General features: G+C 39.3%; 1 protein-coding gene across 2 annotated transcripts in view; it reads right to left on the minus strand.

The window, feature by feature from the left end:
* Nucleotides 1-305: 305 nt before the first annotated feature.
* GNPTAB (N-acetylglucosamine-1-phosphate transferase subunits alpha and beta) overlaps nt 306-16,837 on the minus strand; it is a 91,529-nt gene continuing 74,997 nt past the window's right edge. For both annotated transcript variants that reach the window (XM_020982344.2, XM_078146808.1), the window contains 5 exons: nt 11,851-11,936; nt 11,528-11,626; nt 5,468-5,635; nt 2,480-2,570; nt 306-1,500 (listed from right to left, as the gene is read on the minus strand). In XM_020982344.2, coding sequence (XP_020838003.1) covers nt 1,423-1,500; nt 2,480-2,570; nt 5,468-5,635; nt 11,528-11,626; nt 11,851-11,936 — 522 coding nt within the window. In that variant the 3' untranslated portion in view covers nt 306-1,422. The remainder of the gene's footprint in view (nt 1,501-2,479; nt 2,571-5,467; nt 5,636-11,527; nt 11,627-11,850; nt 11,937-16,837) is intronic.

Here is a 16,837-nt window from a genome sequence, read left to right on the forward strand (position 1 = left end):
CACATATAAAACACACACACACACACACACACAAATATACTTGCTAATTGACAGAAAGCCTGAAAGTACATATGTGAAAGCATGTAAATGAAAACTCTTCTCCCTCCAGTAATCTTGGATAACATTTTTCTTCCAGAATAGAACCACTCTTCCTCCCACCCCCCAACTAGCACCTGTTGGCCTTCTGATACATACCCTTGTTTAAATATTGCTGAATATTCAGTGGCAAACAATAAACTAGTCTAGAAAAAATTCATGAGATTTAAAAAAAAAGTAAGGCAGGAAAAAAAAAAGTAAGGCGGGGGGAAGCATCAGACAAGTGAGTTTTTTTTTGTGACCTTTTTTAACCACAATGACAGCACAAACACATCCTGTACATTTCAAATTCCATATTTTACAATTATTACAAAATGATTAATGTGATTTTTGAAAGACTAGTGCTGTGACTGTGATTTAAAGTACATGTCAGAAACGTCCCCTTGAATAGATTTCCTCTCCTACCCTAGTCTTCTGTGGCTTTGTTGATGTCATACCACAGTATGATGCAGTGTCAGGGTCTGCCCAAACTTAAAAGACCCTCCCGACATATGTCCCTTGGTATCACCTGCTCCTGTATCAAAGGAACCATCAACGTGATGTGACGGTGGTTCAGGGACCGTATCGCTAATTTCTACAATGAGGCACTTTTGTTTGTATTTTACAACGTTTCCAAAACATGAGTACTCTTGATCAGCAGCCCTTCGTGTGCAGGCCCCCAAACATAATCCCTGTGTTCCTGGGGGTGGGGGGGTCAAGTAAACCCAAACCAAGATATTTCAGACATCAGGTCCTGAGATCTTCCATAGCCGAATCCCATTAACATTCTTCAAATCCAAATTTTTTTGATCCTCCCAATACGAAGCTGGGCTGAAATTATACATTCACCAATTTGTTTCAGCATCACAGTTGAGACACAAGGACAGCTAAAAGAGTTAACTTAAATGTTACTTATTTAAAAACGGAAAATGAAAAAAGCATCCCAGCAAGAGACCAGCAGAATGCTCTGGAATGCAAAGGCTGATTGAGGCCTCTCAGTAACTGCTCCCACACTGGTGTAGGATTCAGATATTAAATTTACTTGGCAATGTCCACTGCAATAAAGGCAGCTGTCTCTCTGTTGGTAACCCTTTTTATAAAAAGGATAACATGTCCATGAGCTAATGCTTCCAAAGTAGAATTTCAGCGGAGGGCTGCCCAACACACCTATCATTTTTTAGTGTGTCTCTTAAACAGCTCGGCTGGTCTGGGGGTCACACTTTGTGCCCACAACCTGTCATCCTTCAGGATGTTTCTCTTTATTTCTTCAGGCCTGGATCTCGAGGCATCACATTACAAAGATGCTGTTGTCATCGAGTGAACACGGAGGCAGGCTCTTTCCACCTCCTACACCCCGATCCGTTCAGTACCAACTTCCTTGTAGATCCTCCTTCTGGGAAAAATCCTCCGTTTGAGTGCAATTAGCTAGATAGTGGAAGGAAGGCAGAACACGGCTCTTAATCGTCCATAAGAGGGATTCAAACACACCAAGCGACAGCAGACATGGCAGCACCGATTGGACATCAGACTCCGCAAGCCAACCCTCTACATATATTTTTAATTCTGCCAACCCTGAGAAAATATGCACCAGCATGTTGAATGTCCAGAAGCCTACTGCACATCTCTACTGCAGTAAGAAACTTAAAGAAATGCAGCATGTGAGCTCTGGACTGGTATTTTAAGTGAATACAAATTTATCGAAGAAGCTTAATTTTGTCAAGGACCTAGAGCCCATGCAAGTCTGTGTTAGGAGGCGTGTTCTTTTTTAAGAAGATGGCTGTTAGCTAAAAGTAAAAGACGACCGTCATATTTACACAACAGATGCACTGAGTTTCTACATCTAAAAATGCACAAGAGATGGTCATCTGCTTAAAAGCTTTGGAAAACTTTTATTATATATCATGGAGGAATAATCACCAATTCAGATCGTTTATACAGATACATGTATGCACACACCTAAAGATTCTGCATATGGACAGCATTACAGACATATAAGCCTTACAAAATGTAATGGCATCAGGTAACATGAAAACTAGTTAGAGAACTAGATTTATTGAAACAGTGAACAAAAACAATCAGCTATCTCTTAGGATTGTGCAGATCTGGCATCAGAATTGGGAAGGTTCTGATATCCCTCCCATCTGAGAGTGTTTATAGGGTTAGAGCTTGAGCCACCAAAGGTTATCCATTGAGTCTTCAGGTCAAAAATATTACAGGCAATAAGTTTTGAGGATAATTAAGTAAAAAGGGTACACTGATGATATCTGGATATCACAGATCTCAAATGCTGTTAAAGTTTCAAAATATGATACATCATAAATTTATTGTCATTTTCTTAAAATTATCAGATGTTAGTGTACCAATATATAGGGCTTGGTAATTAGCTAAAGCTCACAAAACTTACCTGCTCAGCAAAAAACGAGAATACGGTAAACATGATCAACGTTACAAGTACACAATGGGTCCAAAATTTTAATTTATCTCTATATGCCCTCCTGAAAAGAGAAAGAGGAAAACAAATGTGTACTTTACATATGCTTATCCCTACCAATATTTAGGTGGTAGTCAAATATTTATCATTCTTTACATAAAATAAATGAATATGGGAAGGATATGTGGTTTCACTAGTGAGGGGAACTTCCAGTGTGGAAAAAAGCCCTCCATCAACGCAGACAACAATGTCATTGACTTCTTTCAACAGTCCTAGGTGTAGCCTGAGATGTGCAGAAGGTAAGCTGCTTGTCTAGGGGCACTGAGTGTCAGAGGTATGATTTCATCTTAGATTTTCTTGATGCTTAGGCCAGCTAGCACGCTATTCACTAGGCAATCCTACCACCATTAAAATCCATAATGACTTCAAAATCAAAAGCATCATTTGCACAATCTCCTTTTGAAGGTATTTTGTCAAAACCTAAAGATAATCTCACAGAGCAAACTTTTTTTCAATGTCATATACTATTATTTTCTCTTTGTGAAAGGAATCACTCAAGGGAAAATCTTTAAATATCTGAAGCTCTCAAGTCTGACCTCAATAAGGTTCTGTACAAAAACTGTCTTTTCATTTTTACCAATACACCAACTAGCCATGTCTCCTATCAGTCTTTAATGGTGTTTTTCCTGAATGGCAGGCACATACCAAAACGGAAAGGCATACCAACAGTCAGCAGTGTTTTTCTAGAGAGGAAGGCTGCAAAGTAGCTCACGCTCCTCCTTCTCTGGATGAAGGGGAAGCAAAAGGGCTCTCAAGCCAATTCTTTACATTTCAGGAAGGAAGGAAGGATGGAGGGTAGGTGGGGGAGAAAGGACCATGGCCCACAAACAACTTCCTCTCCTACTAAAAAGGAAAACATTTGGACGCCAACAACACCGTTGTGGTCTTTTAGAAATTCATTGATGAGACAAGTGAAAAAGCTGGCATGGGGGAGATGTGGGGACCAATGCGCCAATTCCCTTAATCTGCACTTTTCCTTCCTCGGTGCAGAGCAGCCCTAAACGAAGTCTGTATTTTGCTGGTTCTTCTTCCTCTTTTCCTGGCCCAAGGTCACTACCCTTGGCCTTTTGCTTCTCTCTTTAAACTTACCCATCCTCCGGAAAACTCAATGACTGATGCTCTCAGATTCCCCTGCTATCTCTATGCAGATGACTTTGTCTATAGGACTAACCTAAAATCAAACTTACCATTTCCCCTCCCAAATCTGCTTCCCATCTGCCTCCCTCATTTCTCATCTTATTATGAACTTCACACACACACACACACACACACACACACACACACACACACACACAGCATTTCCACATAGAAGGGAGACTGTCCATGAAACTGTGACTCTTGACTTCATAGTGCGTGTATTTAAAAAATCCACAATAATTCCAATCCTTTCTTTTCAAAACCACCCTGCTTGTCTGGGCTTCCCTCCCATATTCAACATTCCTGATGTCTGTCACTTAGACTTGAAATTTCTGTTATTCTTTACCTTTCCTATTTTTCTCAAGTCTCAAATATGATAAAGGCCCATCAATTCCCTTCTCCTTCTTCCATCCCTGCCTTTCTATGCCCACTGCCGTTGTCCTAGTTTAAGCCCTAATCACCTCACATTGGGATTATTTCAATAACTTTCTGTCTCTTTCCTCTTCCCTTCAATCCATCTTGCTGAGAGCCACCGACTAGATTAATCTTCCTAAAATAACACTTTCGAGATGTTACTCCACTGCTCATGAACCAGTCTGAATGGTTCCCCCAAGATTAGGAATTGCTAACACTTTTAGAACACTTGAAGGTTTATAAAGTGCTTTCTTTACATATAACATTTCATTTGTAAATGGGATAAAGAATAAATTCTTGAGGCTAGCATTCCAAACCCTCCACAATCGGGCCGCAATTACTTTTTTTAACCTCATCTTCTACTACTACCCAATGGCTCGAATCTGGCCATCCATCCTATCTAACTATCCATGCATACAAACACTCTCTCTCTCTCTCTCACTATCCCTGAAAAACTTTTCTTCTTTCCATCCCAACGTCCTCACTGACATGGTTCCCTCAAACAGCCCTCCAATGCTAGAAGGGAACTTAGAGATCTGCTCATCCACACCCCTCACTTCACAGATGAGGAGACTGAGTCCAAGAGGCTGAAGCTTCTCCCAAGGGCAGGGTCGGCTGGCTGCAGAGCCTGGTCCAGAGCTCTTGCCATCAGCCTGTGTAGGCAACTCATGCTATGCTATCTTGCTCCCACCCCTACAACAACCTGCCACCATGGATGGCACAAACTCTGCTTCTTTGGATCCCGCACGGCACCCAGAATGGTGGGCATATAGTAGAATGCTCTATAAATATGCATTCCAGGGTTAAATTCATGAGTATTTCTTTGATTTTATTTCTTTTCGCTTTGTAACTGCCTAAGTACTGAGTATGCTTTGGTAGAAAGATTCCTCCCTAATATTTTCCAAGTTAACCATCCTGTCATCAGCAAAAAGGATAGTTTTATCTCTTCTTTGCCTGTCTTTACACCTTGCCATTCTTTCTTTTATCTTAGTTCTATTGCTAGCATTTCTAGAATTATATCAAATATTATCAGAGAGAGTGAGCGTCATTGCTTTATATTCTTCGATAATTGGGAAATTTCTAGTGTGTTCTCATTTCTGTATCTTGATCCAGGATCCAGAAAGTTAAATACCCTTCTTAATTTTTATCTTCTTACTCTTTCGTACATTTGCCATCTATATCTGCCTTTCTTTTCTGAAGCTCCTTACTTTTTATGATATTAAGATGTCTTTATTTCATAGGGTATTTTTTTTAAGCATAAATGAATATTCTAAGAAGGAAAAGCAATCACATACACTCTATGATCACTGTTGACTATCTGCATGAACACTGCATGACATAAGAACGTACCATTCCTGGAGCTCATGCATGTGAAGGAAACGGTTCCGATATTCTCGTGGCAGTTCAAACTGGGATGGCTGGGGAAACATGGACTCGTAAAAATCTCTGAGTACTGCTTTCACTGTCTGTGCATCTTTATGATTGTGATCAATGTTGTCATTCAGGCAAACAAATTTTCTGAAAGAACAAGCGTCTGCTGTTATTTATAAGGTATACCTTCAGAAAGACTCAATCTATCACATTCTGAAATGGAAACGAATGACAATCAGTGCAAAGGAATGAGACGAGCTATTTACGAATCCTCCTAAGAAGTAATCCATGTAAAAGATAGCTTGTGTCTTATTGAATAGACAACAGTATTTGTCAAAACACAGCAAGATATACAAGCTTAAAGTTTCTTAAAATCTTTTAAGAGATGCTACAGATAAGCAATGTCATCAGTAAGGGCATCCCTTCCACTGATTCTAAGTATAGAAACGAATAGATGGTCTTTAAGAATAGCTGTAGTATGGGACAGCTAGGTGGCACAGTGAGTAGAGCACCGGTCCTGGAGTCAGGAGTACCTGAGTTCAAATCTGGCCTCAACACACATAACACTTACTACTTGTGTGACTCTGGGCAAGTCACTTAACCCCAACTGCCTCACAAAAAAAAAAAAAAAGAAGAGCTGTATCCTACGGAGTAATAAACCTTCCCAAATCTAATAAAGACATTTCTCAGATCACAGACACACAGTTTATCAAGCAGACCATACCTTAATCTTTCACAATCTGGTAGGGGCCATGCAGAAAGAACAGCATTTATTTTATTTAAGTTAGAATGGTTTCCCTTTAGGGATGCCAACCTTAGGATTTAGTGGGTCTAGGGGAACAGTAATATAGAGAGCCCACCCTAGAGGAGTGATGGTGGCACTCCTTCCCAGTGTCCTGTGGGACACAATCTGATCCAGCATTGTCACCCTGTTAATGTGGAGGTGGGAGACAGCAGCATTTTATGGGCCCTAAGCACTTCACTGGATTTCAATCCCAAGCCTGAATAACTAGACTTGATCTGAGCTCGGCCTGGCCCAAAACGTTTGGCATCAGTTAGCAAGCCTATATCAGAATGAATTTATGATTGAAGTGAGGGCCATACAGAAAAAAGTGAGTCTGACATCTTGTGGCTGCAACAATTTTAGGCACATAAAGAATATCCTCTCAGTGGGAAAAAGAGACACTGGTGGATGATTAAGAAACTTGACAGGGAAATTAAAGTATTGTAAAAACCAGAATTTCCTGGCTCTTACTTTAAAAAGCTGGATTACCAGCATAGGGAAAATAAAAACAGATTGTCTTTGAGAAATCAACAACTAGAGACACATAAATCATACTGATAAAGTTAATGATAACACTGAACTATGTTTTCACAGTATGCTTTACTAGTCACCAAAAATTTCTACATTATTATATTGTCACATGATAGACATGATGACTCTTCCAAGAACACAGCCTGCTTGCCACATCAGGAAGATGGAAAACTAAAATGTAATTAATATGCAAGAAGTAAAAAGTTCTGCCTTCCCTCGCCTCAGTGTTCCAATAGTCCCGTTCGTTCCTTTCTCTCAAAATAGCTAAAAAAGGCATTCTGGTCATCCTTAGTGGCGTTTGCCAGCTGCAGGGGGCTCTGAACTTTGACACTGCTGACACTCTTCTCAGAGGGCTACGTTACCATTTTGTATTCATCAATTACTTAACTTTGCTTCCATTTCCTGTATGTGGTGTTTTTTTTCCAATCTATAGTAGTCGATGAGTTAAAGGCATATCCCCATCATTATCTTTTAATCAGCTCTTCTTTTTGTTACTCAACGGAAATGTAAGCTTGGTCACATCCCCTCCCTTTGTGGTTAATTTTCCCCAAAAAATTTTCAGCCAGGGACTATACCTGTCCTTTGCTCAAACTCTCTGAAATCCATTCTCTCCAAATACAGGGTGGATATCAGTTTAAGCCTATCCTTCCCTGTACCTAGCATGAACTGTAAGAGGAAAGGGCTACTTTCTCCCAAGGTTCTGAATGTTTTCCCCTGGTCACATCTTTATTAGTCAGAATCAGGTGCGGATTAAGAGTTCTAATTCTTTTCCCCTCTCCTTTGATGAACAAAATGATCAATAAGGGAAGTCAAGAATTTATCAGTGTTCTCTTTTTAGCAGATATAACACTGAAAGAAATATCTGGGTAGGGAACTGCAACCCTATGTCACTCCCCCCCCCAATAAAACTTCCCTGGTTCCCTAGAACTTCCAGAATCAAATAGAAAATCCTCTGGAATTCAAAGCCCTTCCTAATCTGCCCCATCCTCTTACCTGTCTAGTCTTCTTACAATTTATAACCCGCCCTGCCTTACTCTGTGATCCAGCAACACCAGCCTTCTTGCTGTTCCTTAAACAAAATACTCCATCGTCAAATACTGTTCGCCATGCACGGAATGTTCTCCTTCCGCAGTTCCATCTGGCTTCCTTCAAGTCCCAACTAAAATCCCACCTACAGGACATCTTTCCTGATCCCTCATAATTCTAATGTCTTCCCTCTGCTGATCTATCTCCATTTTATCCTGTCTATAGCTGGTCTGTATGTAACTTTTTGCCATGTTGTCACCCCTATTAGACTGTAAGATCCTTGAGGGCAGGGACTGTTTTTTGCCTTTCTTTGCATCCCCAGCACTTAGCACAATGCCTGGAATACAGTAGGTGCTTAATAAATGTTTATTGGCTGACTGATATCATCCTTCTACTCCAGATTTTTAAAGGTTCCCAACTCATCATCCATTTTTCTCCTTTTGGCCAGGTGGTCTTTAATACACTCCCACCTGGTCTGGTTCCCCTCCTATTGCTTTTAACCCAAATGTCCTGGGCATGGTCCATGGTTACCCCTTCTCACCCCCATCTTTGTTCTTGTATTTTCTCATACATGACATCTTTTGTATCTATAGGAACACAGTAACGAGGTTGGCCCTTCTATCAAATCAGTTCTTTTTTAACAAGTATTTTCTTCCTCATCCATATTCTAATCAAGAATTCCATCTTATAGAAAATGCTATCTACAAAGAAGAAAGAACTATGGAGTTTGAACGCAGGTCTAAGCATATTATTGGCTATTTTTCTTCTTCTGTTGTGTTTTGTTTCCTCTTTCTGGTGGTTCCTCCTATTGGTTCTAATTCTTACTTACAACATCATTAATGTGAAAATACATTTAATAGGAATGTATATTATATAGCCTATATCAGACTGTGCGCCATCTTGGGGAGGGAGGGGGAGAAAAATTTAAAACTCAAAAGCTTATGGAAGTGATTGTTGATAATTCAAAATAAGTTAATAAAAAAAAAAAAGAATTCCATCTTACCAAGTCACAGTGATACCTATGAGATATCCACTCCACAGGAAGATTTCTCATTCATTTCATTTACATTCTGTGCATTGGAATATATTTATCTGAAGCCCAGAAGATTATTACTATCCCTCTTCCTGGATATTTTCCATAATACACTGGCCTATCTATTGCTCGCTCTTCTTCCTGACAGGTTTTCATCCTCTCTCCCTAAACTGAACTTTAATGCTTGATTGCTAAAAATTTTTTAAATTAATCAAAACGAGTTATGGGTAAAGAGCATTAAACAAACATATGTCTACCATCCATTATTAGATATACTCCAAACCCAGCCAAGGGCTCATCACTACTCCAGAGCTCTTATGGACTGTGTCTGGATCAGTCTGATTATTCGTTTTAAACCACTACTAACTGTAAGCAAAGGTAAGCAGTTCCTGCTTGCCAACTTACCTTGAGTTTAGAGTCTGAAGGAGAGAGAACAAACAGGCAAACAAAACATAATGTGATGGCTTGTTGCCATAACCATGGCAACTTACCAGAGACTAAAACAAGTGTTTAAAAATTTGGAGACAATACTTTTCTCCAGGACTTGCACAACAATTTTTGAGCATAGGACTGGTTGACTCAGGATAAGAAAATATATTCTGAAAGATGTGTTTCACTTCTCAGGTATTTGATTGCTCAAGGGTCTAAAAGAATTATGAGATGAGCTGAAGCCTGCTCCTTTCTTCTCAATGTTTCTTCCAAGAGAATTTTCTGACTTGGGAGTCCCAACAATACCCAATGGGTTCAGTTCTGAGGACGCACTTATTAATGCAAGGCATTCTTGGGGTTTATTTTATGTTTGGTTTTATTTGTTTTGGTGTGCGCCTGCCTATAACTATTTTCTTCTGGAATTGTGAATTGTTAATTAGTATTGCATGCAATTTATGTTACTGTTAAATGACTTAACTAGGGGCCAGAATTGCTTGTGGAACACAGGAATGAGCCCTTCACAACCCGACCACAGCCTATTTTTCTGGGCTCCCTAGACATTACTCTGATACTCTGCAGTCCGGCCAAATTGGCATTCTCTGTTTTCTCCCATTTCCATGCTTTTGCACGGAAGGTCCACATGCCTACAATGTATTTCCTGCTCAGCCCTATTTCATACAATCTTTCCCTTCCCTCAGATGAAGCCCAAGTACCACCTTGTACATGAAGCCTTCCTGATCCTCTAAACCACTACTGTCCTCTCCCCCAACTACCATGTATTTTATTCACTTAACATTTATTTATATCCTTGACCTCCGAACCCCAACTCCCCATGAGAAGTAAGCTCTTTATGAGCAGGGGCTGTTTCATTCACGGTCTCTCCAGTACCAACCACCATGTCTGCCACGGAGTATGCATGTAATAAATGCTTGTTGACTGATTCCAGTATTTGAACCAGAAATCCAAATACCCTTCTCCTTTGAGGTTTATCTTCTTAATCTTTTGTACATTTCTCATCTACACCTGTCTTTCTTTTCTGAAGCTTCTACCTTCAAGTTCATAGCGATTAATAGCAATGTATATTCTGCCCCAATTGTCCAGTTTTTCATCTAGCACTCCACAATCCCTAAGCAATACTTTATAGGTTCCTCCTGATGTTATCATCTGTCTCTACATTAATCATAAGAAGTGGGTAGTGGGGGCAGCTAGGTTGCACAGTAGATAAAGCACTGGCCCTGAAGCCAAGTGGACCTGAGTTCAAATTAAGCCTTAGACACTTACTAGCTGTATAACCCTGGGCAAGTTACTTATCCCTGATTGCCTCCAAGAAAAAAAAAGTGGTGAATGGAGAGACATCACCTTGGACAATTCACAGGATACTCTCAATGATACCCTAGATATATATGGCAGGATTCTGAACTGTCTACGTCAAGTCATGGACACTTACAAGGTGCTGTTGTGACCTGTCCCTCTCTGTGAGCCGTAGCAGATACCCAAGCTCTTTTTCTTCCTCCTGGCCCCTAAATCTAAGCTTCTCTCAAAGTTTTGTTCTCTTCTCTTATCCCTTTTCTCTTCATTTTCTCCTTCCCCTTCCTTGCCCTTCTCATTTACTGACATAGCTTCAACTATTCCTTCTAGGTCTCCTAAAGTCTCTAGCTGGGACCTTATACTGGAAGTCTGGGTCTGCATCTTACACTGCTTGGTGAATCTCTACACAAATGTTATGTCCAATAAAATTCACTGAAAATGCCATAAAGGTAGAAGCTGTGAATGTCTTCTGATGTAAGTACTACGTTACAGCTTACAGTCTCCTCTCAATTGTGGATTGAACATTTAGAAAATAAAATTAAGTTATACCACATTTTAAAATAAAAGTGAAGACCAGTCTAACGTACAAATTAGGAGAGGTAATTTCTATCTGTACAAAACCATTCATAACCATTTTAGATGAAACAGAAAAAAAGATCCCCTGGAAATAAGTCAGATATTGTACATTCACGATGGAGGGAAAGGCCAAACAAAGATAATATATGAAATAATGTAATATTAGTATACATGTTTTAAAACCAATTACAAATAACCTGGACACCTTCTGGTTGAATGATCATTTTTAATTTTATCTGGAGGTTTCTTTTTGCTAATTAGTAGTTACTAAGCTTATTCTAAATTATTTTTTGCTTTTAAAAAAGAAGAAAAGACCATTTAAATTTTAATGTGCATATTAAGAAATGAGTACCTGGGATTTTTTCTTATGTCATCTAATTGGCCAACCACATGAGAAACATTGGTGCGAATCATTTTGAAAGCAATTTCCTCTTCTCCCATGATTTCAAACCTAATTATTACCAAGACATAATGAAGAAGAGAAAAACATTTATACAGATTTAATATAAATATAGTTACTTAGCTAAAATAACAATCAGTAAGTATATAGTCTTATAAAAAGTTTTTCATTAAATAAATGTTTAGTCAACAAGAGGATACTTTAAAAAGAATGAAAAATGATTGGCCCCATCATGCTTAAGCTCACACCACCACCACCACCACCAAATTACATACCTATATTTGTTTTTGTCTTTATACGCTTTATGGATTTTATCAGTTACTGGTTTACAGTTGGTTACCAGACTTTTAGTCACTGGTGGCTGTGAGAAAATATAAGACATATCAGATGTTAAATACACACCCTCACACACACACCCACACACATACACACACACACAACAAAACCTTCTCTTAATGGGTACAATCAAGAGAAAGAATATCCTGTTCTATCACAAAACAAAACTGGTCTTGGTTCTTGATGCAAACCAAGAGAGTTTACAAACCCCTACATTACTTAACTTCCAATCTTTATTTATAAATATTTCCTGCAGCTCAGCTCTAACTACAACCAATCAGAACAGGTGCAGTCTTACTGACATTTCTAGAAGAATATCTATTGCTAATAACTAATGAACCCGCTCCTCATGTACTAAACAGATATTTTAAAAATAAACTTAATATTTCAAATTTGAATTACAATAGAATTGTATTGAAATCTCATCTCTTAAGGATTATATAATTCAATGTCAATGTTATGCTGGAAATGTTGAAGGCCATGATCGTCTAAGGAAAAGGAGCATAGTATAGTAGATAGCAGCTGGCCTCTGAATCAGGAAGACCTAAATTCAGGTCCTACATTTCAAAGGCTGGCTGTGTGACCCTAGACAAGTCATGTAACTTCTCAGTGCCACAAACAGTAAGCTACAGAAACTGCAGAACAGTGGCAGATTTGTACTGGTAGAGAGACTTCTTACTTGGAGTTCTCCACTCCAAGATAATCAACAAGCATTTATTAAATGCCTACTGTGTGCCAGACACTGGGAATACAAGGACATCAAATGAAACACTCGCCATGCACGAGTGGCTTATATTCTTTAAAGATATCTCTTCATTCTGCACTTTAACAACACAAAGCTGCATTGCTACACACACGTGTGAAAGCGTGAGCTGCCATTTCATAGCACGTGCTTTCTTAAAAAGTACATAATAAATTCCACCCACTCTTAAAACTGCTCTGCTTGTCTCTGATCTCTTCTATGCATCATAAAAAAGGCTTTAATGGCCATCATTTATTAGACATCATTACTATTGCTCCCCTCCCTGCCTCAGGGGAAGCACCTTGCCAGCGAGATGAGAGATTCAATATGAATGATGAAACAGACTTTGGGGACCTAGCCAAACTTGGGACCTAGAAACTTGTTCTGTTTTACAATGCATATTTGATATCTGTTGCAAGAGGAGGTTTTCTTCCCTTTTTCCCCCATGAAGGTGGGAAAGTTTAAGGAAAGAAAATAAATTTTTGGTTGAAAAAAAAATGAAGGGGGTTAAGTACAAATGAAATGACAGTTTATCTAGAAAACTCCAGGGTATCAATCAGCAAAGAAACTAAGACAATGAATAGTTTCAATAAAATGGCAGCAAATAAAAGAAACTGAGAAAAGTCATGAGCATTTCTATATAGCAATAACAAAATGCAGGAGGAAATCATGAAAAAACAAAAATCTCATTCAAAAGAACTGCAAAGAAATGCAAAAACCATCTGGGTAATCAATCTACCAAGACAGACTCAAAATTAATGCAGATACAATTATAAGGTACTGTTTACAGAAATAAAAAATGACAAAAATTGAAGGAGCATTCACTGCTCATGGTTGGGTTTTGTCAATATAATTAAAATGATGACACCATCTAAAATGATTTATAAATCTGTAAATAATACACATGTATTTACACACACAACCAATAAGACGGTTTTGTAACCAGACAAAATAATTCAAAATTTCACATGACAAAAAAGGAAATCAAGGCAGAATATTACTTTCAGATTTCAAGTTATAAAGTGGTAATCATTAAAACTCTTTAGTACTGGTTGAAAAATAGAAAAGGAGATAGATGGAACAGAGTATCCTAATCCAGCATATACTTATTGTGCCAAGCACTGTGTTAATGCTGAGTATTAAAGATTCAAGTTCAAAAAAAGAAACCTATGAATCAAAAACAATCCAGTTCAATAACCTAGAGTAGGATAAACCTGAGAACATAAACTAGTGGGGGAAGAAACTCCCTATTTAATAAGAAATACTGGAAAAACTAAAGGACAGTTTGGTAAAAATTAGATTTAGACCAATACCTCGATCCATATACATATAAGTGTGTGACTTATGCATAAACAAATTAGGAGAATGGAATAAGAAGCAGGTGACTGCCAAGGTGGAGCATTCATTTTTAACTAAAAAGGAATGCAGGAGATTACAAAACATTAAAACACGTCTGGGATTACATGAGGATGAAAATCCTTGACATGAACAAAATCAATGCAGTTAGTGTAAGCAAACTGACAAAGGTGATCAATGAGGGAAGTCATCGTCGAAGAGGGACAGGAAAGACAGACACTCTAATGCACTGCTGGTTGAACTGGGACTGTCCCAACCATTGAGGGAATCAGTATGGAGTCATGCTAAGAAAGTGACTAACTTGTCCATACCCTTTGATCCAGTGGTGGGCATATACCCCAAAAGGGTTGAAGATCAAAAAGAAAGGCCTGATAGATATCAAAATACGCAGAACAGGACTTTTTTGTGGTAGCAAAGAATTAGCAACAACGCAGGCGCCCACAGACTGGGGAATGGCTAAACAACACTGTTGTACATGAATGCAATGGGATGTTACTGTGCTGTTAAGAAAGGGACTATGAAGAGTTCAGAACACGAGGAGAGTGATTCGCACTGATTACAGAGGGAATTTAGTAAGGAGAACCAGGAAATATTATACCCAATCACTACATGTCTTTAAATGGAAAGAGTCAGAAAACAAATTTGAATTCTCTTTAATTAAAATGACAGAGCTTGGTCCTAAAGAGGAGATGAGAAGCTCTCTCTCTTCTTTGTTGGGCTAGGACACTACAGGTACGGAATACTGCAAATACTGTGAGATTAGTTCACGTTTTTTAATTGGTTATGCTAAGGCAGAGAAAAGGGAGGGGAAGGAATATATCTTCAGAAATTAATGTGATGTAATTAGAAAAAGGCATTACTTTTTTTGGTGGGCTACACTAGATGACCTCTAAAATTCAATAATGTGAGGAAGAACAAGAAGGAAATGTATAGATTACTCAAAAGCAAAAAAAAAGAAGGTACAGCTGCTGTTGAACTGTGCTTGATGAGCAGGGGAGAGATTAATGAAAGGGATCTGCGGCCAGAGAATCTAAGGCGGATGGAGCACATTTGGGCAGGCTCTTGGGAAGTCTCTGGGCTTGGATCCACGGTCAAGGTGACCTGCCAGAAAGAGTCTGGATGACCTGCCAGAAAGAGCCTTGTTTTCTCAGTGAGTGGGGCTGAGAGCGTTCATCTCGTCCTGGCACATAAAAGGTTCTGAGAGGTTGAGCTGATTTTAACCCTCATCTGGCAAATAACTACTCTATAATATTCCGACAAGTGGTCCTCCAACCCTCTTTAGGATTGCCAGGGGTAGGGAATGAGTCATCCCATTCCCTCCAAAGTCATATCTGCTTTCTTCTGATTTCTACCTATCACCGATCCCCATTCTGGAGCCAGGAGACACAGGATAACTGTAATCTAGATGGCTTTTAGAGTGAAAGAGTGTAGGGGAAAAGGATGGAAAACAGAAGTCTCACATAGGTAACACTTTCAGCTAGACAAAACTGGACTCTCTAAGTCACCCACGTTCTTTGCCTACAGCTCAGGGTTTCCTTAACATTCTAGGAAGAGTGTAGTGGCTGGCTGAAAAGCACCATGAGTTATGTTTCCAAGGACTGTATTTTTTTGGATAATGCTGGCAGAAGTAAGTAATGGTCTTCTAGCATCACTTGTGCTTTCAGTGGGGCCTGAAATTAAGCTGCCTCATGCTAACTGCAATACAATGAATGGTGTTATGGAGAGCTTCCGAGACCCACGTGAAGTCACAAACATGTCTGAACATATAATAATATAGTGAGCTAGCATCTGTATAGAACTTTAAGGTTTCCAAAGTGCTTTGCAGACATTATCTCATTTGATCCTCACAACTTTGGGAGGTAGGTGGTATTATTATCCCCATCTTACAAATGAGCAAACTGAGGCAAGAAGAGTGACTTGCACAGAGTCACACAGCTACTAAGTGTCTGAGGGTGGAATTGAATTCAGGTCCTCCTGACTCCTGTTCCAACACTCTAGCCACTGTTTGCTATCAGCCTAAACTGAAGTATTAGCTACATGTTACAACTAAGGACCAAAGTGAATGTTTGTAGTAGCAAAGAGCAAAGGTAAATGTTTCTATTTGTCATTATTCCCAAAGCAGGTACTTTATACCTCGGAGTAGCTACTGACACATGGAAGCATTAGTTGAATTACATAGGTATTCCTTCATTCCATCAAGACTCATCATTAACTACCTGTGTATGAAGCACTGTACTAGATGTTAGAGTACAAACTCAAAATGTCAAGCTTATTGGTCCTTTTCTGATGGGTATATGAGGCCCACTACGGGCTTTCCTGCCTTTACAGCCTGATCTTGTATTTCTCTCCCCTATATAATCTACCCTCTGACAAAAATGACCATCCCCTATATGTATGCCCCATACTTCCCCACTTGTATAGCTAGTATCTCTACCCCCCTGCCCAATCTCCCCCAGTGGAAGCCCTCGCCATCTTTTTAAAGCTCAACTCCAATGTAACCTCCTCTGGGAATATGCCTGGAGGGACCCTTCCCCCCACCTAGTAATGACATCCCCCTCCTCAAGCCTCCCAGGAGTAACATCGTACGTAGCCCTGAGACACTTATAGATCTGGGTCCTCTTCACACCCCTCCATCAAAAAAAAAAAAAAGCAGGAAAGGTTTTATCCAAACTTTAGACCTCTCCCCTTTACAAAGCAAGTGTTCAAGATATAAATACGGTTTAAGAAGCTTCCTTTTGAAGCAGGTAACTGGGAGGAAAATTTCAGTATCAAATACCTCTGATAAAGGTCTGATATCTAAATTATACGGGCAAACACTTAAAGATCTA

Source organism: Phascolarctos cinereus, unplaced genomic scaffold, assembly GCF_003287225.1.
Source record: "Phascolarctos cinereus isolate Bilbo 61053 unplaced genomic scaffold, phaCin_HiC Scaffold_1;HRSCAF=81, whole genome shotgun sequence".
NCBI classification, from domain to species: domain Eukaryota; kingdom Metazoa; phylum Chordata; class Mammalia; order Diprotodontia; family Phascolarctidae; genus Phascolarctos; species Phascolarctos cinereus.